This window comes from Sander lucioperca, chromosome 19, assembly GCF_008315115.2.
Source record: "Sander lucioperca isolate FBNREF2018 chromosome 19, SLUC_FBN_1.2, whole genome shotgun sequence".
NCBI classification, from domain to species: Eukaryota; Metazoa; Chordata; class Actinopteri; order Perciformes; family Percidae; genus Sander; species Sander lucioperca.
In genome coordinates, this window is record NC_050191.1 from 15,367,683 (window position 1) to 15,392,245 (window position 24,563).

Sequence of the window (24,563 nt, forward strand, 5' to 3'; positions counted from 1 at the left end):
TGTTGGGATTATTTTCTAACATTCATGGCAATGTGTAAAATAAAACCAGTTACAACAGGAGTTCAATGTAGAAATAATTTAGTGCACACATTTGCAAGAGGTAATTTTCAAATGGTCAATTTCAGATCCAATTATACTGCTAAAAATCATCAAATAATTTGGGGCTTGAATTAGAATATACTTATTTACATGTGAAACTGTGAGCTGACACACAGTCAGTAATGCAAGAAATTCATGAAGATAAAGATGATCACAAGCAACAACCTCCCCCACTGAGGACAACCTGAACATTTGGCACTTTATTTTCTCTTCTCTGTGCAACATCTTTCTTGAGTAAACAGCCCAATTTTCAGGACATGTCAGGTCAAGTGGAAAACAAGTAGCCCTGATGATGATACATATTTATTTTATCATTTTCCCTGGAATAAAATGAAGACACTGTTACATTAGAAAACGAAGGGTGACAAATGAAACCAGTACCTAAACGGCTCAAGAAGATAGGTCGCTTCTTTCCGTAATTGACTTTCACATTCACAAAGCATATCAGCAGCCTAAATGATGCCATTTCATTTTGCCAACTCATTCTGGAATTGGAATGTACATGTTGCAGCATTTCCAGCTGTTTTGTTGGCTGTTTTTCCAGGTCCACCCTGACACTAAGTAGATGAAAGGTCAACAGTTGTAAAACATCAATTAAAAATGTCACACTACTGGTGAACATTTAAGATATCTACTGATGGATTATAATATGTACAAATGCATTTGCTCACAAATTTAGGTGAAATGGTTCACGATATTTGGAGGGTATATGCATGTAAATAAAATACTGTTGCTGCACTTGACTGAGATTAAACCATCTGGATGCATACAAGAAATACTAATTGCCAGTCACTAGATAATGTTGATAAAGTCATTATTGCTCATCTCTCATGCTTGCAAAGTACAACAGTGGGAAAGAAGACCAGTCAATGCAGTTCTTTATTAAATCAAACCCAGTTATGAAAATGATATAATTTCCCCCAGCAGCACTGAGAAGAATCCAGTTCACATTACCTCTGGAGGTATTGACACTGATAATGAGAATTTAGATGACATAACAGCATGCACAGAGACATCCACTTTTATCTATGAAGATACAGAGGTCTGGGTTGTCATTTTAAACAAAACAAGCACACGTCATCACTGTTATTGTTACACTGCATGAAATAACAGTCTACCATCTTTCAAACTGATCAAAACAGTTATCAAATGAATGTCGTGAACTTAAATGGCTGTCTGTATGTTTCGATGCATGCATATCAACGACACTGAGTGCAACAGTAAATCAACCTGAGCTGAGTTAAAATAACTATAGATTACATTTATCATCACTTTCCTCAACTGCATGCAAAAAAAAAGAAAAGTATAAGATTTATAAAGCCCAATTCTTATTCAATTGTTCACAGCCTCTACACTAACCTGTAAACATTATGACTTAATACATTGTGCACAACACATAAGCTATTTGCAATAAAAAAAGCAACCCTAATTTGTTACCTCAAAGATAAATTTGTCACTGTAAACATTGTGATGAAATCATTGGGAATCATTAGATCTAAGTGCTAACATTTTAAGGATGACATGATTCAAATATGTTGTGAAAATAGCTAATTTATATTTCTGCTACTGTGCATTTCTGTATCAAACATGATGAAGTACTAACTAACAATGAGAACGAAGATACCATTTAACAAACTCATGTAACTTAATGGTCTTATGGTTTAAAGGTAACTCCTTCTTATGGTACTTCTTACTGTAACGTTCTTATGAATCCACATCTTGCCAGTGAGATCCTGGGGTCAGTCCTTCTGTTCTGACTTGGAGCTGTAGAACTGAATGACAGCGTATTTGCCGCTGGTCATCCAGTCTGGATCTTGGGAGCCGAGCTTCTCCCCTTGGCCCGGCTGCAGACCGACCTGAACGTTGGCCTTGAGAGTCCTCAAGCTACACAGTGGTGCAGGTCCAAAACCTCGCAGTGCAGTATTGAAGCCGACTGTATAATCCCAGTCTCTGTCCCCCGTCAGCTTTCTGTAGTTGAGATCACCTTTAAACAGCAGCAGGTCTGCCCCCTGCAGGGTCGCATACAGGTCCGGAGCATCCGTTGCCATGTCACAGAACTCATGGGGCTGTGTCCAGAAACGATGATCATGATAGAACCACACGCCCTCCTTCAGGTGGCTCTTCCACTGGACACCATTCTTTGACATCCACTTGTGATTGGCCGCCATGGTCTGTTGGATGGTCCACTGAAAATCGTTAGCTGTGACATCAGAGACAAACCATGGGATGGATTTGCCGTGAAAGTGGACCTCGTGGGCAAGGCCGGAGGAAACCAGGAAATCTGCTAGAACCAAGTCAGTGAATAACTCAAAGCCAGCATTGTCTAGAACAATGTCCACTCTGACTGCAGTAGTTTTCTCTGACTGTCCTGGCCTCTGGGCAGAAATAAGAGTTGACCATACCATATTGGAGTCATTCACCAAGATAAAGGGTTGTAGGCTGTTGAGGGAATCTATTGGACTGGTCTTCTGTGAGTTGTCTTGGCCAGCAGAGATAGACAAATCACACTTGTTCCCCCATAGAGAAACCTAGGAAGAGTCAAATAAAAAACTTAAACCTGAACCTATTGTAATGTGTTGACATATGACCCCCGAATAAGATTAATGACATAGAAAATGGATGGACAGATTATTTTGTATAACTTTATTCATTCATCACATCCTTTGTCAGTTTTTTCATGAAAACGGCAGTGGCCAGAAAGGAGGTTGATTAGAGTGGTGAGAATTAACAAAAACATTAAAATTACAGGCCGTAAATGACGCTAAAATGCTCTGCAGAGCGGAGGGGAACTTAAGAGTCAGGTAATAAATAGGCCTATCTATGGGTTTGTCAATACAAGCACGGTTTACATTACATATCACATTTGAACCATCGTTGATATAAAAATATTGATTAGTGCAGCTTTTAACTTCACTTGATTGATTGTCATGTATTAAGCTGGTATAGAAGATCCTTACCTGTAGCAGTTTGTTAAAATGCTCCAACAGCTGATTCTTGGAGAGATCCTCCATGTTCTTGTTGACGCCCTCCAAGTATGTACATAAGGCCATCATAGCCTGTTGAGACTCAAAAAAGCTCTGAGTCTTTCCCTCATTAAACACGTCATAGTCACTGATGGGAGGACTGAAATATAAAAGTGCAAATAAATCATGACTAGAGGAGAACTAGAACACAATATACAGTAGATAAACAAGAAAAGCTGCATGTACTTCTCCTAAGGCTGCAATATTCCAACACTTACCTTTTTTATCATTAAGCAAACATTGTAATTTTTAAAGGATGTAATATCCTTGAAGACTTCTTATAATAATGGAATGATAACACTCAATTTTGCAGTAACAATATACTAAATTATTTTATAACAACTGAGAGTGAAAGCAGAACTGGACAGCTTGTTGCCATTGTTTTGCATTCCAATGTGACTAACTATTAAAAAAGACTTGTCCTATGATTTTGCCTTTGCATCTAAACAAATATAGTGACATATCACATATGTCACTACATATGGCAGGGCAGCAATAGTTCCTATTAAATGATGAAAATACTTCTCACTTGAGCCACAGGGCCTCCTGTACCCTGCGGTACATGTAGCACTCCACATAAAGCCAAGGAGACTTGAACCAGCTGACGGACTCCTCGTTTCCTTGCAATTTCTGTTGTTTCTGCAGGTACTGGTTCCAGTACTCTGTGTCTTGCAGAGTGTCTGTTAGTGCTAGTACTGGCTTATCAGTTTGCAGCTCATTCCTCATCTTAGACAGCAGAGCTATTGTTTGCTTCTCTGCCTGAATACCCTCCTGCATGAAAACAAAGAGGAAACACGCAGGATCGAATTCAAGTTTTCAAATGGGCCTCATAATTCCGGATGTAGTTAAAGAAAACATCTCTCATTCAAATGATTAACAATTCTTACCTCTCCATATTCTTCAAAAAACTTGTTTTTGTTGCGATGTATTGTGTCTATAACTTTAGTCAGGATGGTCGGCAATCTGTCTCTCACGGTCAAATAGGCAAATGACCTGCAGATAAACGATAGGTTAGCCATTGATGTTACACCGACACATCTTGATACTATAGCAAGTGTAGCTATAGACTAGTAAGCTAATTAACCTAGCAAGATGCAAAGTTAACGTTAGCCATACTTTTCAGACATTTCGACTGCAGAAATGATACTTGCTGGTATAACGAACCGTAAACAAATAATTAAGTTTAACGAGTCAGCGTTATATGTTACATGTGTACAACCTGCTGTGTAACGTTACACTTAGCTGGTTATTACCAACTTAATGAATTTCTGTTAACAACAAGCTAGCTAATGCTACTGCTGGTTTGAACACGACAGTCTTAACTGCCGTTTTAATACAGCAGTGCAATTAGCCAAATTATTTAACATGGTGACAAAAGTGTTAAATCAGCTGTCAACATACCCAACCACCTTTGCAGACAGTGAAGGAGGAACTCCGTGCACAGTTTGATCAGTCGCCATCATTTTAGCAGTGGGAGACGGTTCAAACTCAAACTTTATCGATACAATTTCCAGAACAGGAACAATGTTTAGCTAGGTGTCCAGTGGTCCAGTCTTATATACTGTCTATGGGAAGAGCCACCTGAAGGCTTGAACGCGACATAACGTTCATCTTTTTGTGGACGTTACGTGGCAAAGCAGTTTGTATAAGCTTGCCATCCTCTTTTTCTGGTAACAAATATTTAATATTTTAATATTTGTTTCCTGGTTCCTTGTAAACTTGGGTTTTATTTAGGATACGATGCTACCATCTAGCGGTTAATCTGTAAACTGCAAATTAGGCAAGTTGCGTGTCCCATGATTAACAATCAATCAATCAATCAATCAATCAATCAATCAAACTGTATATTATTTGTCACATCATGTGACAGATAGCCTACAATTTACATGTTGCTGCATGGTGCCTTGTTTAGTTCAATCAAACTCGCTTTCTGTGCCACACATCAGCTTCCAGTGCTAAAGGCTTCAAAATGAGTCTTTAGGGCTGGACCAAAGAGCGGTACCCGCTGCCGCATTGCGCATGGGAGTAAGTTGTTGCGGCAGCACCCCGAGCATCCCTTGTTGTCCACAGCAACGGTTGTCATGGAGACTTCGATTCGCTCTATCAGGAAAAGGGCAGCCCCCCCATCCCAAGGCTTTTTGGCGGGAAAAGAAGGAGGGGGTAGAGTAGCCTAGGCATTACAGTGAGTCTCTGCCGAAAACTGATTTAATAGGCTACTGGGCTAATATATATAATAATAATAATAATAGATATAATTGAATGTAGGCTATGGACTATAGTGTGCACAGTATGGTAAAGACATTTGTGAGTAAAATAAATAGCCTAGGCCTTTGTTGTATATCTTAATCTTAATAATCTATCTATCTATCTATCTATCTTTCTATCTATCTATTTAAAAACTATATCTGTTTTGAAGAACGTTTTTTTGTTTTGCTTATCAGTTTCCACTCCAATATAAAGTCCTAAAATAAAAGGATAAAACACATTGGCGCTAAGTAGGCCCAGCCCACATTGATCCTCCCTTATGTAAGATCATGGCAACAAAGTAATCACATGAGGTTTACGGTCCATTTGAGAGTTTGGAAACGGGAGGGTTCTCTCCATTCTTGGTTCTCTTTTTGAAGAACATGACCAATTGATTAGCTGCCTGCACCCACAATTAGTAGGCTGGGAAAATACGCGTAGCAATTCATTCTGGCGGTGTTTTTTTCCCTCTCAGATCAGCCCCGGTCACTATGGGAACACGGCGGGTCGTTGTCAGGATGTGGGGTCCTTGGGAGTGGGAGTCCAGCTGCGTCCACCTCCGGTGTTCATCTACCGCCGGCCTCCCATCCCCCCGCCGGGCCCCAGCCTGGCCGGATCTGTTTTTCTAAACCGAGAGAGGAGTGACTCACCACTCCGGTTTCAAAACAGGCCATGAACGTGGGGGTGGGGAGGGCGGCAGCTAACGTTAAAGGTCCTGTTTAAACAGGTGTTTCAGCTCACTACACAGTCGTCTCATGCAACAGTAGCCTTGTGGAGTAGGCTAGGCTATTTATTTTGAGCAACTAAGTTAGCCTATGTGTAAATTCTGTCCTGACGTTAGGATTGGCCAAATCTAATACAATTATTGCTATACCTTTTTATGCTTTAAACAATTACATGCAGACTCTGTTGTATTTTTTGAATATGCATTAGGCAGGAAAAATTTGAAAGTCCAGTCTCTTTTTTTCTCTTCCACAGGAGAAGGATTAGGGCGTAAGAAGGCCACATGAACAGAGGCAGACAGGATTTCCTCATTTATCCTAAGTCCTAATGGCATAGAGCATTATTATGAAAATCTATTGATTATAATTGATCTTGATAAAAAACAATGAGCCAGCATGGTAACAGTTTATCTTCTTTCAATAAACCCCTGCTGTAGGCCATTCAGCAAAGTAAACATTTTGTACCCCACAGGCCTATATTTTGTTTAGCTTCTTCGTTTCAGTAAAATTGTGCAGGATCAGATCTAGGTCTGTTGTTTGTTGACAGGACAGAGACTAAGGTTCTAAGACCATCTTTACACGTCTCATGTCTTCGGTTCCCTTAAAAACTCCACCTATTCTCTGCCTGTCAAGCAAGCCTTTTCAGAGAGCTACAATGTGCTTAGTCTGGTCCTCCTGTGGACTCCCTGTCCAAAGGCTGAAATGCAACTCTGTAATGACAGTTCTGGGAAAGAAAAAATGGTGTTTACACTGGGGCAACATCTGATGACAAAAAATTGATGTGACTCCAAAGTCCATATGTGCAAAAGGTCCTCATACACTTCCTATATATATATACAAACCTTGTTTTATTACCTTACTGTAGTTTTCACATTACATTTGAGAACAAAACATCAGAGAATAAAATAATTAAACATAACGTTACTTATCAGAAGAAAAAGTTCACAGCCAAATTTACTGTAAGCTTGTTGAAATGTTATTAGAGATATTATACATTTGTGACCTCATATTTTGTATCAATATAATCATAATTATTGTGTCTGTTACTCATTAGTTATGTAGGATTCAAAAGAGGATATGTCACATATGGTCAAATAGCCTAGATTTTAATATTTTAATATCTTAATATTCGTCTTATGAAGACTACATCCTTGCTTTGATGGTGGCATTATATCCACTGAATATATTTATTTAGTAATATGCATCACATTAAATAATTGTAAGTTAGTTCCTTTTAACTTGTTGAAAACCTGACATCGGCTTAGCTTCAACCGAAAATGCAGATGTAAATGTGGGAAAAGTGTCAACATGATACACTCACAGCCACACTTCGGTTTCAGGTTTAACGTGTCGTTAACGGCAGATACAGAGCGATTAACTACCATATGGCGAGTCAGCGTAGCTGTTAATGTTCAAACTCACCGGCTGTCAAAAAAGCTGGATAGAGGGGGTTGATCTAGCGGCGGTTACAGTGCGGGAAATTAACGTTAACTCAACCGCCCCTTGCTCAACGGATTTTACAACGGCTGTTTTTTGGCTACTTTTTACCCACAGTCATGTGATTGTAACGTAAAACCCCTAACCGGAAAACAACGACGGACGACCCTCTCCGCCGCCGACAACGAATGCTGCGTTTGCAAGGAACAGTACAAGCTGCTGCGAGCCCAGAGAGGACGAACGAGTCCCCGGTAACAAACAAACAACAGCGACACGGCAAACTCCACGGATTTAAACGGCTTGCAGGTACGTTGTTTGTAGCTACATACTTAGCTAAGTCATTCGTTTACTGGTGGCGTTACGTTATATGATTACTTGTGTACGTTTCGGCTAACTGCAATTGTCACGGGGAAGTTAAAAGAAACGCATTCGTGACCAACCCCATCCCCCTTGCGTCTCTCGCTCTTTCCCTGTGTGTGTGTGTGTACGTGTGTGTTGTGTGCGCGCGCGCGCCCGCGTGCGTGCATGTCCGTTTTCTCGCGCTAGCAATAGCAACCGAGAGAGACCAGAGGCAAGAGTCAGTCTAGGCTCGCTCGTTTTGTATGCTCTCTGATACAATGCTTTATGTGCTCTAGCTTGCTTTTCTATTCTATTCGCATCATTGCACTGTTTTATTCCGCTAACGTGTTTACCTTCTTCGCGTGCTTTCCTCATAGGCAGTTTTAACGGCGTTTTCAGAATACCATCTCACTACGGAAGTAACTGTTCCACGTGTCTACATCACATCAAGGGCGGTGCTTTATTGTTGAAAACAAGTTGGTATTGATCTAGTTTTATACAGTCTATGGTATTGATTTACACATGGTACTGTGGCTAACTTAATGGATCATGTGCATACAAGTTGAATTCACATGATCAATAGTTCAATCGGGCACATATACTTTAGATCTGTGGGAGCCACCAAAAATGCTCGTGTTCTGACACTACCAAACTAAAGCCTTTTGAGGGCAATACCATAAAAGACAGTAGTAATATTGAAAATAAACTTTATTTATATAGCACTTTTCTTAACAATGTTATAAAGTGCTTTACAAAAGAAAAACAGACGAGGCAGATTAAATGAGAATACAGCCAAAGGACCTGAGCACAGAGGAAGTAAAGGCATTAAATTAAATAAGATCAAATAAAAACAGTATGAATAAAACATCAAACAGTAACTATGTACAATGCCATCCCAAACAATTGGAAAACAATACTGATTTTACAGGGAAGCGACAGATAGCCTACTGGCAAAAAGCTTTAACAAGAAATGCAGTGAAGTTGATATTGTTATGGAAAGTGCCAACATCTTTGCACCCTGACCTATCTGATGAAATGCATATGTGCAGGGGGCTTTTTTCAGTGTTTTTGTAACCAGCAGGGGATATGCAGTTATATGTTTCTGATTATCTGAGGTAAATTGGCTGATGAGGTATCCATCATCTTCCCAGTCTTTGTAGCTTCATACCTTAGGCTCTGTGGTGTGGAGAAAGTGTTTGGAGATTCATGAAGGGCGTAGAACCAGTTCTGCTTCAGGAATGTGTGTCGACACCCATAACCCTGATCATGTGATGGCCTGAAGCCCTTGTAGTCTCCCACCTTTAGGGTCAACTACACCCATCTTATTGGTCAGCAGAAAACGCATAGCTCTGAAATGTCCCTTTAAGTTTGGACGGCTTGGGCTCTATCTGAACCAAGTCAATGCAAAAGGATGTTTCCCCAAAGAGAAAAAGACAAGAGCTGTAGTGAAAATAAGCTACGTTATCTACTTGTTTTCAGTGTCTCTCACTGATATTTAGGGGCCAGAACCCTCTGTAGCTCAATTTTTTAAGAACCAAAGTGGATCTCTATTAAAGCAGGGTGAACATTAGAGGGTATTTAGTAGGAACCAATTTGAACACACTGGTTGTCATTGATTAAAAAATATCTGTTCAAAGTTTATTTAGACACATTAATTACATTAATATTTTGCATCTCTGATGTCCTGGTAGAAATTTGAATCAAAAAATGACTTGTTTTTGCTCTTATATACCATTGCAAAACATGTGCAAAGACCCACTTGTACAATGAACAAATAAAACGGGGATGTTTTTGTTTTGTTGAGCCACATCATTAATTGGCATAATTTTCTGACATTAGTGCTAGATTTATTGTCTCCAGTTTTACAAAATGATTCTTCACTGTTGTGTTAAAAGCTGGCCTTAACAAGGCTGTTAGATCCCCCCTGTCAGCCTGAGTCCTGACACTTTGTGGTCACACTAAACTCTGGTCTCCTTCCAGACAGGAAACTCATTGCTGCATGTGTGTGCGTGTGTGCCTTTGTGCAGGTTGAAGAATGGAGTTGGCCAACCATGGTCTTATCCTGCTGCAGCAGCTTAACGCTCAGAGGGAGTTTGGCTTCCTGTGCGACTGCACTGTGGCCATAGGAGATGTCTTCTTCAAAGCCCACAAAGCTGTCCTTGCTGCCTTCTCCAACTACTTCAGAATGCTCTTCATTCATCAGGACAGGTACAGGAACAATGTAGCCTATTACTAGTGGCAGACTAGCTCAATACCAAGCTAAGATACTTTTTGTTGTCATATCTGAGAATTTACTGAACACCAAATTCCGCTTCCAAAACCTACAGATAGATAGATAGACTTGTTCTCTTGTTGTCAAGCACTGGACTGTATCTAAATCTTTTTAGTTTGATGACCAGCAACTAATGTCATTGTTTAATCAATGGAATGGATTGAGGTGACAAATTGGAGGGTCTGTAAGGGCATTACAATCAAAACATGGTATCTGTTGTGATTGGTTTAAAGTAATGCAAACAAGCTTTTCCCCCTATCCTATAATAGTAGCCAGACCATACTCCAGCGCTGACGCAGCGCTTTGGAGATAGGTCTGGCAATGCAAGACTAGCACATCCATGATAATGTGTTATGGCGTGTTCCCTCACTGAAGGACATACAGACCAAAACAAATTTATTTACATGCAAGTTTTTTCAAAACTTTGGACATCGTATGCAAGTTAACTGTAATGTCTTTGTGTTTCAGTGACTGTGTGCGCCTGAAGGCTGCTGACATACAGCCAGATATTTTCAGCTACCTCCTCAACCTGATGTACACGGGCAAGCTTGCGCCCCAGTTAATAGACCCTACACGGCTGGAGCAGGGGGTTAGATTCCTGCATGCCTATCCACTCTTGCAGGAGGCCAGCCAGTCTGTGTATTCACACCCTGAGCAGCACAGCATCAACCTTTCCACTTCCCTCTACGGCATCCAGATCTCTGACCAACAGGTAGGGCTGTCAGCTAGATTGTCCACTCGACGGCAGCTCTCCTCACCTTTTGACATGGAGCAGCCAAGCTCAGAGGGGAAGTATCCGTCCACGGCAGCTGCCACAGCTTCATACGCAAATTCCTTACTATCCAAGCTAACTTCCTCACCCCCAGACATGGAGGCCTCAACCAGCGGCACGAAGCCTACAGTTGAGGAGGGGGGAATGGACTTGCTAAGTGCAGATGGTTCCTCAGCCAGTGCCATCCTCCATGTAAAACCTAGCATCATGAAGAGGAATTCCTCCTTTAGGAAGCATTACTCCTGTCATTTGTGCAGGAGTCGCTTCACCCAGAGAAGCCTGCTGAGAGAGCATCTCCTCCAACACACCCATGCTCTACAGCAGGCACCAGCTGAGCCCAGCAATGCACTCTCACCTGTCATGACTAGAGAACATAGGATGCTAGAGTTAGAGGGGGTCCTGAAGGGATTCAAGGCAGGGTCAAGTGCCTTGGCTGCCACTACAGCAGTAGAGATAATCAGTGACAGCGAGCAAACGCCTGTTTCAGGTACCAATTCGGACTCTCCCCGAGCAGAGGTGTCCACATCCAGCTGGGGGGTGGGAGGATTACATTCTCAGGCAGACACGCCACCTCCGTCAGACATTGCGGACATCGACAACCTGGAGAGTGCCGACTTGGACAGGGAAGTTAAGCGGCGGAAGTACGAGTGCTCCACCTGTGGCCGCAAGTTTATTCAAAAGAGCCACTGGCGTGAACACATGTACATCCACACGGGCAAGCCCTTCAAATGCAGCGCTTGTGGCAAGAGCTTTTGCCGGGCCAACCAAGCAGCCCGCCATGTGTGCCTGAACCAGGGGGCCGACACCTACACCATGGTGGACCGACAGAGCATGGAACTGTGCGCTGCAGGCGACGACAGCAGCCAGATGGAGGCAATGTTCTTGGGCTCATCAAAGCCTTACAAGTGTAACATTTGTGCGACCACCTTCTCCAGTCCCAATGAGGTGATCAAACACTTGTGTTTTACTCAAGGGGGATTAGTGGGGCTGCAGGGAAACACGGGCGCAGGGATGCTGCTCCAGCCTGAAGAGTTCTCCAAAGATGAAGGCTCTGATTTGTCCAACTCGGGCACCCCACTGGAACCCATTAAGACTGAGGAAATCCTCGTAGAGTAGTGCCAAAACTGTGTATTTGCCCTTTTTAACATGTATGTTTGCTTTCTAAATTATGGTTAATAGGTAAGCTAAAGGTGAAGTTCGTCAGGTTATGTATGTTTGAGGTTCTCAGTCTACTAAAACAGTTTTTTGGAAGGGGTTTTTTGGTACAGTATTTTGGACTTTTTTGGCCCTGAGTATGACAAAAAGTGAAATGAATAGTAAAGTAAATCATCTATAGCTCTCTGAAATTCAGTCCAACATGATCATAAGAAAAGCAAATAACATTAGACTCAAGCCTAAGTTGAATACCAATGAGGGAGATAAAGTAACTATTATCTTGTTTCATCTCATCATTTTATTGTTGGTGTACGTTGGTATTAGACTCTCACATGTCAGGCTGTACCACGTTGTTTTTTCTTAACAGCTCAAGTTGTGGTAAGGCTGCACATGCATACTTTGAGTATAAGAGGAAAAGGAAGCTGAGACAGTTCCGGAGGACACAGCATGTTGTGAGATGACTTTGCTGTGCTAGATTTGAGGAGGAGAAAGAGTTGCGAACTATTAACAATCCCTCTGGAGCTACACAGAAGAGTTGTTTTTTCATGGTCATAAATGAGAGGCTGAGTCAGCAGATCAGGTATAAATTATAATACACAATATACACACACATATATTCAGACCTGAGACAATCTGTACTCATTTTCTTTCTTTCTTTTTTTCTCTTTTTTTTTGTTTTTTTTGAGTAGATGCCCAATATGCAGGAAAGTACATTTGTCTTCCATTCATGTTTCGGTTGGCGTTTTTGGCTCAGCAGAACGATCAACTTGAAATGTAAAGTAATGACTGATGATTATTTAGTTGTGTTACTGTGTTTTGTTGACTGTGCTAAATGTGTTTATAGTTCCTATTTCATTACACCTAATTAAAGCACAATTGCTCCTCATAATAAGAGTTTGGCCACTGAAAATTGGTCACAACAAGCAAGAGTGTTAATTGTGTTTACAGTTGAGCCACTTTTCTTTTTTTTACTTTCTCATTTTTACTTGTGTTGTCTAACTCTTTGGTTACTGATTGAAGAAGCAACTTGTTACATTCAGACAGACATACCTTGATGGGAGGCTGACCTGTACAATATTGTCTTTATGTAATTTGCTCCAATCTACTTCTAAAAGCCCCTCATTTTTGTTTGACATGCTTTTTAAATTTTATATACAATGCTATATTTACAAAGATTACTTTATATTGCAAAGGTTTATGTATATTAGTAGACAAATAGTTTTCAAAATAGGATTACATTTGGTATGTAAAAGTATGTATTAGGGATGGGCATGATACATGCATCTTTAATTTCTTCAAGAAATAGGTTAGAATTAAAAATATGATTTGGGATTTTGAGTCTATTCCCCTTGCCAAATTTGTGCTAATTGCTAGCCTTCTCATTCCATTTGTGAAAAAGGAACATTTTCATTTTCTCTGTATTGTTAAGACCATCTTACATTTATATTTGTTCTTTAAACAGAAAAAGAAGTCGTTATTGCAACAGTAGTCATTTATAGAAAAACATTGTGGGTGCAGTGGATGCAGGTGAACACATTGAAATGTATATGATGCAGAGGTAGTAGAGTTTGAATGCTTCACCTGTCAGTGTGGAGGTCATATGAACTCAGGCAGGGATGGGTGCATGACACATGGAGAGTTAGCTTTTTTAAGAAATATGAAATGACAGGGTGATATTTCTATATACTTGACTGTCTGGGTGCATATATGTTAAGGGAATATAAAATGTGCTATTATAACTGACAAGAACATCAATTGTTTGTGGTAAGGGAAACCCTTTCTATGAACTACTGATAACTGGAAATTGTAAAAAAAAAAACAAAAAAAAAAAAACATGCATGTTGACTTAATGTGAAGCAGCATATTACAGGGTGTTGAGGAACAAAATTCTCGATTAGACCCTTATAAGGTTTGTGCACATTTAAAAAATCTGAGCTTGAGTCTTGAGTTTCTGTTTTTTTTTTTTTATCGTTGCAAAAAACAAAATGATTAGTCTGACATTTGTCTTCCAAATTGCTCCCTGACACTGCAGTGATAGCTAGACTACTAATATAATTTGCAATATTATTTTAAAGCCGAGTTGTTAACTAAGGCACACAGAAGCTCATTCATGTGTATTGTAGAAAGTATTTTAAATGTAGTCTTTGGATTTATTGACTTGTTTACATCTTTTAATCATTTTTGTTTTGTGAAAATATAAAAAATGCCCATCCTTAGTATGTTTATTATATGTGTAGTTGCTTTTTTTCTTCTTCTTTGAGCCAATTTTAGCCGGCCAATTACAGATTTATGACAGTAAAGATGAGGCCCAGCTCCAATTCAGTTTTAGTGGGATTTTTGTACTGTAAATCCTACTATATTAAGTATGGAAAAGCAGCTGCTGCTTTGATGCAATGAGCCCAGTGGTTAGCTAGAGGGAGCTGTTTTCTTATTTGTCTACTCAGGTTGAGTGAGGGGGAAGGCTGTCAAATTTGAAGTAATATCTTTATTAGTGTTTTTCTTATGCGGTTGCCAATTATATATGACCATATTGATATCTGCCATAAATCAATACTCCATCACATGTATACACCCACAAGTGTTTAATATTGCCAAGGGGAAGAATTTGTGTTTATGTCTTGATTTCAAGCTTTTGTTGAGGCAACTGAAATGCTGTACTACTGACATTCATTTCTTAGAGCTCAATTGATACACAGAAATATGCACAGTACATGCACAAAAGTCCAAATCCTTCCTCAGCTCAAATTGTAATCGTTCGTATGCCACACCAGTCTTAGTAATTTAATGGTTTGTGTATGTGTGTGTTTAAACATCTCAGGAAGATGAGAAGTTTGACATCTTTTGTCTTTTTATATCCACTGTTCATCAAAAACAAAAATTTAATTTCAAACTAATGATCTTACTCCCCAGTGCCCATCTGACATCTCTACTGTGATCAATCTGTGTTCTCAGGAATGTGAGTAATTTTCTGTATAAACATCTTTGTTCTTTTTAATGAAGAATGAACAATAAAAACATGTCTTTTTATAGTTGTGGGTCTTTTGTCTCATCTTTACTTCAACTCTTTACTTCAATAAAACAGGAGAGGTTATTCAAACATTCAACAAATGATTTATAGCACACTTTAATTGTAGGCAGGTAAAAGAAAAGTTTAACAACAATTTTAACTACTGCTATGAAGATTGTTTTACCTATATTGTCATTCGTTGTCTGTACAGCCCCCCACTTATGGGGAGTTGTTGACAAATACATTAACACTTAAATCTGCTTACAACTACGTTTGAGGCAGATGATGTTGTATACGACAGCAAACTACACGTTTTATGTCATATTCAATACCTCCAGATCAATACAGTGTAGAGACTTACTTTTTTTTGTTTAGAAGCAGGAAGATGCAGCATTTCAACTAAGTCTTTTCTGCAATTGTAGGCCTTTTAGAAGTTTCTTCATCCAGCCGGGAATTACAGTGTCTTTGTACAATAAATCCGTAATGATGAATCCATTAATCGAGTTATATAATGCTTGATATCTCTGCATCGCTTCAAGCTGGCGTTGTTCTGTTTGTTTAGCATGAAGGATAACACCTGGGCCTTTCCAAAGAGGCCTCCTGAGTTATCCTAGGTGTTTAGAAGCTTTGTAATCCGGCCTGGATCTGTAGTGTCTTCTCAGAGACTGCACAATAATTCCTGAACAATATATCCACAAATGAACGGTTATTTATTCATCTTTTCATATGAAAAGGTATCATTTTACTACTAACTTCGGCCATTTTGACTCCCACAATGCAGTGAGGTGAGTGGGTTGACTGTCTTTTCTGACTATCTTCTTATTTGGTGTTGTTGCAGATGATGCCACATTCCTGACTGTTTCTTTGCTGCTACATAAACTAAACATGGAACGAACGAGCCAAAAATAATGAAATAACAGTGTAAATATAATTATTCTCTGTGTGATTTCAATAATGTTCTGTGAGATTTCATTTCCGTTTATTCTTTTCTATATAGTCATATAACAATTTATACATTCATGTGACATCCCTGCAGCACACATATCCTGAAAAAAAAAGATGTTTAAAACTTGACTGTGCATTACAGGGTTGATATTACACAAGGAAACCAGGCGAGGGCTAAATGTTTCTACACTGCTTATAAATGCTATATGGGGTGGGTAGGGGTTAAAGAGTCAGCGGTACATTTCCTTTCTAATCTTTGCTCCAGAGGTAATTAATGTCTTTATAGTGATGTAATGAAAGATCCAGGGACAAATACAAAGCACACACCAATTTTCTCTACCTTTATTGAATGAAATATAGACAAGTTTCTCTATATCCATACTATTAACAGCTTGGACAATATAAAAGACCATTAAGACCATGCTACATGAATATGCTAAATGGCTGCAGGTTATTAGTCAATATTACAACAATATGATTTGTAAGTACATACAGTAGGTATACAATCTGTACAAATGTTAACAGTTTCACAGTAAGTGTGTTACAAAAAGCAGGGCTGACTGAAGTGGGCGGATGCCCCAACTAAATGCTTTACAATAGGCAACAATAGCAAAAGTCTTAAGCTCACTCTGTTTTTTTTATCATTTATTTTTACATAAAGCAAGTATAGACGTGACACACCCTCTAGGGTCAAAGTAAAGGGAAGTAGTGACCAAAAAGTGGTCCGTGCTTCCTGATCTCCTTTGGTCATAAAGCTGAGTGAAATGTGAGCCTCTAAAGCTGCTTGAGTCAAATTGAAATCAATGGATTATAGAAGCACTCGCAGTTAATTCTCAAGATGTCTGAATAATTGACAGTGCAACTTTGCCAAATTTGGTAGTACATGAACAAATACCAGTGTAACCCACGTTTTCCTTTGGTGCTAAAATTGGACCCCAGGAATGTTTCAGATATTCCTCCACCGTAAAACATCTCTCACTTTGCCAACGAACTTGCAAAATAAGCCTTGACCTTGTGATTTAGGTTTGATGCATAACTCAAAGCAGCTGAATAGATGCTTTTGTAATTGAATTGGAAACAACTGATGTCTTATCCTGTGAGCAATGGAAAGACCATGACTCCCTGATTGATCCAAACTCAATTTGGTTTCTAAATTAAGAGTAAGATGAGATTTAAGTTACTTCTGGTACAATGCAGTCGGTGATTGTGCCTTTCACCTAAATCCCCAACCAGTGTCAGTTTAATGAACCTGAGCCATCATGCTGAGTGAAGAACAAAGGGTAAACGTGCACTACTTTTGTAGGCCACAGAGGGCATCAACATAGGCATTACATACTATTTCTTTTAATCAAGAAATATAAATATATTGTAGTAAGGAAGGTGTTCAAAATGTTCTTAAAATTGTGACACGAATAATACAAACAGTATGTCACACAATAACTCAGAAGCATTGCTATTGAACACCGTGACACATTAGGCTTTGTATTTCTTACATACAGGTGTCTACCCAGTCCAACTCTTCCAGTGCCAAAAATTTGCTTACGCATCCTTTGCATGTCACTGTTTACCAAATACCTCTACCACATGATGGTTTTATAATAGTACTTTATTGTTTTTTTACATGAAACAATGTGTAACAATGACTTTTTCACAGTAAATCAGGTGATTGTTTGTCTTAGCTACATGGAGCTTATTAAGTATTTTGTTGGGGTGCAGAGTGAGAACACATTGTGACAAGATAGTGTCAAAAGCATTTCTGGTAGATATTATCATCCTCTCTCTGCCCCCTTGTTTTTCTTCAGTCAGTGTTATCACTTACTGTCAGTCGAATCACACGTGTACCATGGTTTAGTTATAATTGCTACAGAGTCTTGTCATTGAATATGACTATTAAAAGCTGTGATACGCCGTAACAGTCTCACATTTGTTTGGGTAGATTTTACAAGAAACTTTTTACATGTTTATCTGCATCAACCGTTAAATTTACCGTCACAATGTTGCTCAAAAGAATACCTGATGTATCACAGCTTAATGTGGGAATTTTAAAAACAACATGGCAACAATGTCCAAATAAAGAATGAAAAAATAAAGACTTAGGGGTGAATAAAAAGAATACTCAAGATATAAATACAATATACAAGATAATAATCCATCTCTTCACCTTCTGACACCATCTCACTCTCCCTACTGTACACATACAAACACACGTATGAACAGATACAAACTCGACCAGGTTGCAGACTCTCGTCTTAAGCAGCAAGAGCAATGGAAAGTCACAGAGACATTGAACTTACATCACACTGATTACAAGCCAGATGGGATGCTTCTGAGGCACAGGACATGCTTTAGTGTGTGCGTGTATGAGAGTGAGTGAGCGGGTGAGGATATGGTGGTGGGACGTCATATTGGGGTGACAGGGCTGCAGGATGTGGTTGGAGTACAGGTGGAAGGGGAGGTCATTCAGTCTCTCTGGGCAGGATGGGCCCAGTCTCAGTGTGTTACCACAGAGCTCTCTCTCTCTCTCTCTCTCTCTCTCTCTCTCTCTCTCTCTCTCTCTCTCTCCCTCCCTCCCTCCCTCCCTCCCTCATCACGTACTTCCTGGTCCAACTAGTGCGTCTCCCAGCCATCAGTCTTGTATCTTCAGCTGTGGTGGAAAAGAACACAAACAAGATATGAGGAACAAGAAAAGACTGCATCTTTTCTTCTCTGGAAAAAGAAACCATCTTAGATTGATATTACACTTGGAAACCACTTTGTCCCTCAGAGTGTTATGTTGTAAAAAAAAACTGAATATAATTAAATATTTGTATTTATTTTTAACAAAATACTGAGCTCCTCTCTGGTGCACTACGCAATTGGTTTATACTGTACTGTATATTCTGTGTCAATCTCAATAAATCCTTAGACATAATATATAACATGACAAGTTGTTTATATACTGTACATATAAATTATGACTCCCTAATAATTTAAATTCCGCTGCAATATTCCTTATTTTTCATTCCCACTTTTAGTTTTTAGTTTTCTCTTTTATTGTTTCAAGGTTTGTTTATATGACTCAGCACACACTTGGTGTGAGAGTGCTGCTGTAACCTATCAAGCTCTTTCCTGCTGTTCTCTCCAATTTCTATCCCTCTCCAGACTTTCCTCTGCGGCAGAGACGCACGACTGCGTAATAAATATTAAAAGGGAACTACGCCCAGACTCTCCCTCCTCCACATAGAACATCAGACATCAGATAACATCAGTGCGTCACTGAAACATTGCACATTAAAATTGCACTATCCTTTACATATTAAAGATATAATTCAGTCAAAATAAAAATAAAAAAAACAACTTGAACTCTTTGAGGCTTTGTAATTAAATCTAACATATGCATACTCCGACATGGTTTCTTGACTCCATACTGAGCCTGTGATAGAAGGAAAACAGGAGGAGGGAGCGGAGGAATCACAATCAGTCTTTCAGCACAAGTTCATCTGCCCCTCACACACCGCTTCCTTTTAAGAACCCGGCCTACAAAGAAGGGGTCAACGGCGGCATTCCTGCTTTGATATCAAAGGTCCCCTAGTTACTCATACCCCGAACAAAAGCTTTTTCATCTGGTCAGTGGGCAAATCCCCTCCCCTACTCCCTAATAAAAGTAGGGCCCATTGATGTTGAAAAAAACACTATGAGAAGATTGTTTGATAGGCCAACAAAAGGAATTTTGAAAATAACTAACTTTTTTCATTCTTTACTGTTCCATCCCTAATTTTACAATTCTGAAATACTAAAAAGCATTACTTTCATTTACTTACATTTTTGATTACCTGCATTTTGATTTGTTACCATATGAAACAGTTGTCATAAACATTCAATATCAATGTTCATCACATTCAAGATCAGTCTCACCTGCTCATGATGTCGCTGTGATCTCTGTGGACACAGGCTCGATCTCCTTCACAGCCTCCTCGATCACTTCGATCACCTGCGCCATCACTTCTGCGCACTTTCCCGACGGTGTTTCTGGTGTCTCTGCCCCTGTGACTTGGCCGGGAGAGGAAACCTCTTCTGAAGCCGTCTCTTGGGGTTCTTCTGACAACGTTGAGAGATTGTTTTCAGATGCAGCGATCTCAGCTTTTACCTTGGTGTCTTCTGCCACAGGGCTGTTGCTGTCAAACTCTTCCACGGCCTCTTCTTCCACTGATGGTTCCTCAAACACCTGCGCTGTCTGCAGGACCATTTGGACTGGCATGTGGATTTCAAGCACTTTCTCTTCTGAAGGTGTCTTGGCCTTTGCTTCCTCCGATTGTGGTTCCACTTCCTCTGCTGCTTCTTTTACATCTGGTTTCTGAACCTCTGCGTCTTCTTTGCTCTGTTCCTCCTTGACCTGTTCAAGCTCCTCACCTATCTGACGCTCTGTCTTTATCTCCACCACTTCTTCCACTACGACAGTTTCTTCACTTACGTTTACCTCCACAGCTTTCTTCAACCCTTCTTCTGGTTTCTGCACCTCTACAAAGGCCTCAATGCTCTCTGTGACCTCGACTGGGATTGTGTCAATGACCTCCATGGCAACACACAGCCGCTGAGGTGACTTTGGTGCTGCTTCTTCGCAGACAGCAACAGGGGTTTCAGTGATAACAGGGCCCTCTGTTGTGATTTCAATCTCTTTCTCTGTTGTTGCCACAGCCTGGACTGGTGTCGGGGTGGTGGGCTTTTTGGATTCAGGGGTGTCTTCTGAAACTTTATCCATGGCATCCTGAATGACAGCCTGGGCAATGACTATGCTCTGAGCCTCAATTTCACTGGTCTGTTGGACATCCTCCTTGATTTCATCCATCTTCTCCCTGGACTGCTCAGTGCCTGAGCTGATCTCTGACTCTGCTGTTTGAGCGGTAGTGGCCTCCACAGTCTTTTCAACTGTCTCCTCCTCCTTGGTTTCCTGCACCTGGATTGGTTCATCGCCGACTGACTCCGACAGTGGTGCATTTTCCATGGTTGCCATGGGTGATGTTGCCGCACTGACTGGGGCCACAAGGACAACTGTCTGAGTGACAACAGAAACCTCCTCGCTTGGTACAACAGGGATGGCTGGCTCAGTCTCCTCTGTGTTGGTGGTCTTTGTGGTTTCACATATGGTGGAGGCTCTCTCTTCGGTCACATACTGAGCTACCTCTTTTACAGTATTTTCTTCATTGGCACTAAGCTGCTCCACATCCATTTGCACTTCCTTGGTTTCTATAGTTGGCTCAGTGACTTCTATGCTCTGGGTGCAAACATCTGGTTCAGATGTTGGTGTAATGGGATCGATTATAACAGCATTAATACAGTTCTGGCTCATGGTAGTAGACTGAATGATTTCCGCCTCTTCCTGAACAGTGCTGACAATTCCAGCCCTCTCAATCTCGGGTTCATGGTTCTCCTTGGCTGCTTCAATGTCTAACAATCCACCCTGTAAACTTTCAACAACAGACTCAAAGTTGGTGGTTTCTACTTGGTGCACTTGGGCCTTGAACACGGCATCTTCTGTAGCAATGGCCTCTGTACTTGCTGTATTCTCTTCCACTGACACCTCTGTGCTTATAGCATCATGGATCACAGCCACACGTGCTACGATGGGCATTACAGGTTTCTCCAGAGCTACTTCAGCAATCTCCTTGGTGTCTAGGCCAGTGCAGATAGCCATGGCCTCGTCACGAGCGTGTGGCTTCAGGATAGTTAATGTTTTTGACTCTGCATTCTCAGTTGGTGGTTCACACTCGATTTTCTCAGAAACTACCTCTACTGGTACATCTTCAACAGTTACATTGGTCTGGGGTGGAATTTCACTAATTTGGGCCTCTACACCCTCAATAACCTCCTCTGCGCTCTCTGGCTTGGGTCCCTGAGGAACTGGAGTGGTATTTGCAGATGGAGCTGGAGCGACAGGCTTCACCTCAGCCGTGGACAGTCTGCGCCCTGTTCTTTTGGTAACTTTAGGGGACATATCCTTGTCTTCTGTTTCATCCTCTGCGATGTCAGTGTCAACAGACTTTGGCGTGGCAGCATTCTCAGCCTCCTCTGGAATGTCACTCAGCTGATCATGTTGATCATCACCATCTTCGACAGTGGCTGGGATCCAGGAAGGGGATCTATCTTCAGCGGATTCTTTAATCTGGACTTCAGCCGGTTCTGCTGGTGCTTCCTGTTCAGCTGTAACTTGGTCATCATACTCTGAGAGAGGAACCACAGCTGGGGTGTCAGAGTCCTCCTCACCTGAGCCTTGTTCAGTGGAGGCTTGTTTTTCAGTCTTCTTCTTTCTGCGTCCAGGGAAGAGCTTCCTCAATGAGAATGACGACTCATCTTTTGGTGCTTCACTGTCTGACTGGGATTGTTCTGGAGTCTCCTCAGGCTTTTCCTCATTTTTGGCTTTATTCTTTGGCATAACCATGCGTTTCAGTGTGTCCCAGGTGGACTCTCTATCAGGGGGGGTGCTTAAAGGTTCAGTGGAGGAAACAAATTCTCCATCACTCTCTGTGTTTTGGGAGCTGACAATGGCAGCCTCAGTTTTGCCCTCCTGCTCCCCTTCTACTGCTGCTGCTGCTACTACTGCTGCTGTTGACTCCTCTTCAACCTTGGTTTCCTCATCGTCAGAATCAGAGGTCCTCCTAGTCCTCTTTTTGGGTCCACCCATACACATGAGTGCCTCCCAGGAGACAGAGGTGTCCATTTTCTTTTTGGGCTCCTCAGTGCTGCTGACCAGTTTCTCAGTGTTTTCAGTCTTTGGCTCTTCCTCAGTTGGCTTATCCTCCTCCTCAACACTCTTATCTGCTAACGGGGCACTCTCAGAAGAGGACAGGGTGGCTGACTTTGCTGGTTTCTCAACTGTGGCTTCATCTTCGCTTTCAGAAGACCTTTTTACACGCTTCTTGGGTGTTACTAGTTTCTTGAAGGAGGACCAGGCAATGATACCCTCTTTTTTCTTTTCTCCATCAGAGGCAACTTCACCATCAGTCTCTTGGCTAGACTCATTCTGGGTCACCTCCACAGCAATAACATGCTCTCCTGACTCCTCAGGAGATGAGGGCCCACTGTCAGTTTTTGGAGCCTCTGCTGACTCCGTGGAGGATTGAAGGTGCTCAGACGCCTGCTCCCCAGACTCAGTAAGCTTCGTCTCAGTGGCTTTCATGGTCTTTTGTTTCTTAGTTGAGAGCTTCTTCAAGCCAGCTCCAGCGAAAAGCTTCTTCAGGGGGCTACCCTGGGGCTTAGCCTTCTCCTGTGATGACAGCAGCTCAGCCTCAGAGGTCACCTCTGCTGGAGCCTTCTCCTCTTCTGCATTAGATTCAGTCTTTTCCCCTTCTTGTTTGGTCTCTTCAGTAGTTGCTGCGGCAGGGGTTTCAACAGTGACCTCTGGCTCTGGGGTAGTCTCTGATTTCACTTCCTCTGGAGTTGCTGGTGCCTCCTCCTTAGTTTCTTGCTCCACCTCATCCTTCTCCTCCTTTTCTTCCACAACAGCAGTAGTTTCTTCTGTCTTCGCTGTCTCCTTCTCAACAGCTGCCTCCTTGTCTTCCTCCTCTTTTGTCTTTTTGATGCTGGCTTTCTTTCTCAGGTTAGAGAAGAGTCCTCCACTGAAGAGCTTCCTGAAGGGGGACAGGGCGGTCTCTCCTTCCTTCTCAGCTCCTTCCTCCTTGACTGCTTCATCAATAGCTTCAGCTGCAGGGGCTTCAGCCGGGGCATCAGTGGTTTCAGCTTTGTCTTCTTTACTGACTTCGGCCTCTGCAATAGATTCCACTGTATCAGCCTCCTTTTCTTCAGTTGTGCTTTTCTCCTCAACAGCGGCAGCCTCTTCCTCCTTTGTAGGTTCATCAGTCCCACTAACCTCCTCCTTCTCTCCTTTATCTTTGACTGTCAGGAGCTTCACAGGATCTTTCTCCTCACTTTTGTCCTTCTTCAGTGTGAACTTAAAGCCCACAAAGCGGAAGATCTTCTTGAAGCCCACTTCACTGGCATCATCAGGTTTCTCCTCCGCTGCTTTCTCCTCAATAGCAGAGATGTCATTGGCATCAGGAGACTCTTTCTCCACTTTCTCGCTGTTCACTTGAGGAGCCACGTCACCCTGGATGGCATCCATAGTGTCAGAAGCCTCCTCCTTCTGAGCCACACCATCTGGCTGGCCAACTGAAGTGACAAGAAAAGAAAGAACTTTGATGAAGATTCTGTTTCACTACTTCCTCTCACAGCTCCTACCACACCAAAGAAAGATCCCTAACAATATTCACATAAAAATGTTTTGAACAGAGCTACAATTTGTAACTTGCAATTTAACATATTTGGGTAATGGTAAGGAGATTAATCAGTGTTCAATAAAAATCTCTATTTCATTACTCTGAGGAGAAACTCCATTAAAAACAGAGGCTGTCTCATTGCCATCTGCATTTAATCAGAGATGTTGTACAGAAAGTATTTGCTGAGATCCTGACCTCCTGGGCAGATTTGATCAAACATATGACTACTTAATTCCAATGAGATTACAAATTGGCCCAGCTAATCCTGTGCTATGTAAACATGCCAAAAAAAAGGCATT

General features: G+C 41.2%; 3 protein-coding genes across 6 annotated transcripts in view; 1 reads left to right on the top strand and 2 right to left on the bottom strand.

Moving 5' to 3' along the window:
- Window positions 1-960: 960 nt before the first annotated feature.
- armt1 (acidic residue methyltransferase 1) lies at window positions 961-7,596 on the bottom strand. Of its 2 annotated transcripts, XM_031322172.2 has the most exons (6): window positions 4,704-4,789; window positions 4,524-4,654; window positions 4,010-4,115; window positions 3,652-3,893; window positions 3,057-3,222; window positions 961-2,627 (listed from the first exon to the last, which is right to left on the bottom strand). In XM_031322172.2, exons 1-6 carry the CDS (start codon window positions 4,731-4,733, stop codon window positions 1,839-1,841), a joined length of 1,464 nt encoding a protein of 487 aa, XP_031178032.1. In that variant the 5' UTR covers window positions 4,734-4,789; the 3' UTR covers window positions 961-1,838. The 2 variants fall into 2 exon arrangements, with proteins under 2 accessions (XP_031178032.1, XP_031178033.1); XM_031322173.2 differs by lacking the exons at window positions 4,524-4,654; window positions 4,704-4,789 and adding an exon at window positions 7,511-7,596.
- Window position 7,597: 1 nt separating this feature from the next.
- zbtb2b (zinc finger and BTB domain containing 2b) lies at window positions 7,598-15,092 on the top strand. Its single transcript, XM_031322168.2, has 3 exons — window positions 7,598-7,831; window positions 9,892-10,072; window positions 10,605-15,092. The coding sequence occupies exons 2-3, from the start codon at window positions 9,900-9,902 to the stop codon at window positions 12,022-12,024; spliced, it is 1,593 nt and encodes a 530-aa protein (XP_031178028.1). The 5' UTR covers window positions 7,598-7,831; window positions 9,892-9,899; the 3' UTR covers window positions 12,025-15,092.
- A 1,248-nt stretch (window positions 15,093-16,340) lies between these two features.
- The window catches only part of akap12b (A kinase (PRKA) anchor protein 12b), a 44,891-nt gene continuing 36,668 nt past the window's right edge, over window positions 16,341-24,563 (bottom strand). For 2 of the 3 annotated variants that reach the window (XM_031322149.2, XM_035995671.1), the window contains 3 exons: window positions 20,916-24,157; window positions 19,910-20,846; window positions 16,341-18,659 (listed from right to left, as the gene is read on the bottom strand). In XM_031322149.2, coding sequence (XP_031178009.1) covers window positions 19,914-20,846; window positions 20,916-24,157 — 4,175 coding nt within the window. In that variant the 3' untranslated portion in view covers window positions 16,341-18,659; window positions 19,910-19,913. Of the gene's footprint in view, window positions 18,660-19,909; window positions 24,158-24,563 lie in introns of all 3 variants that reach the window. The other variant, XM_031322148.2, reaches the window with a different exon arrangement.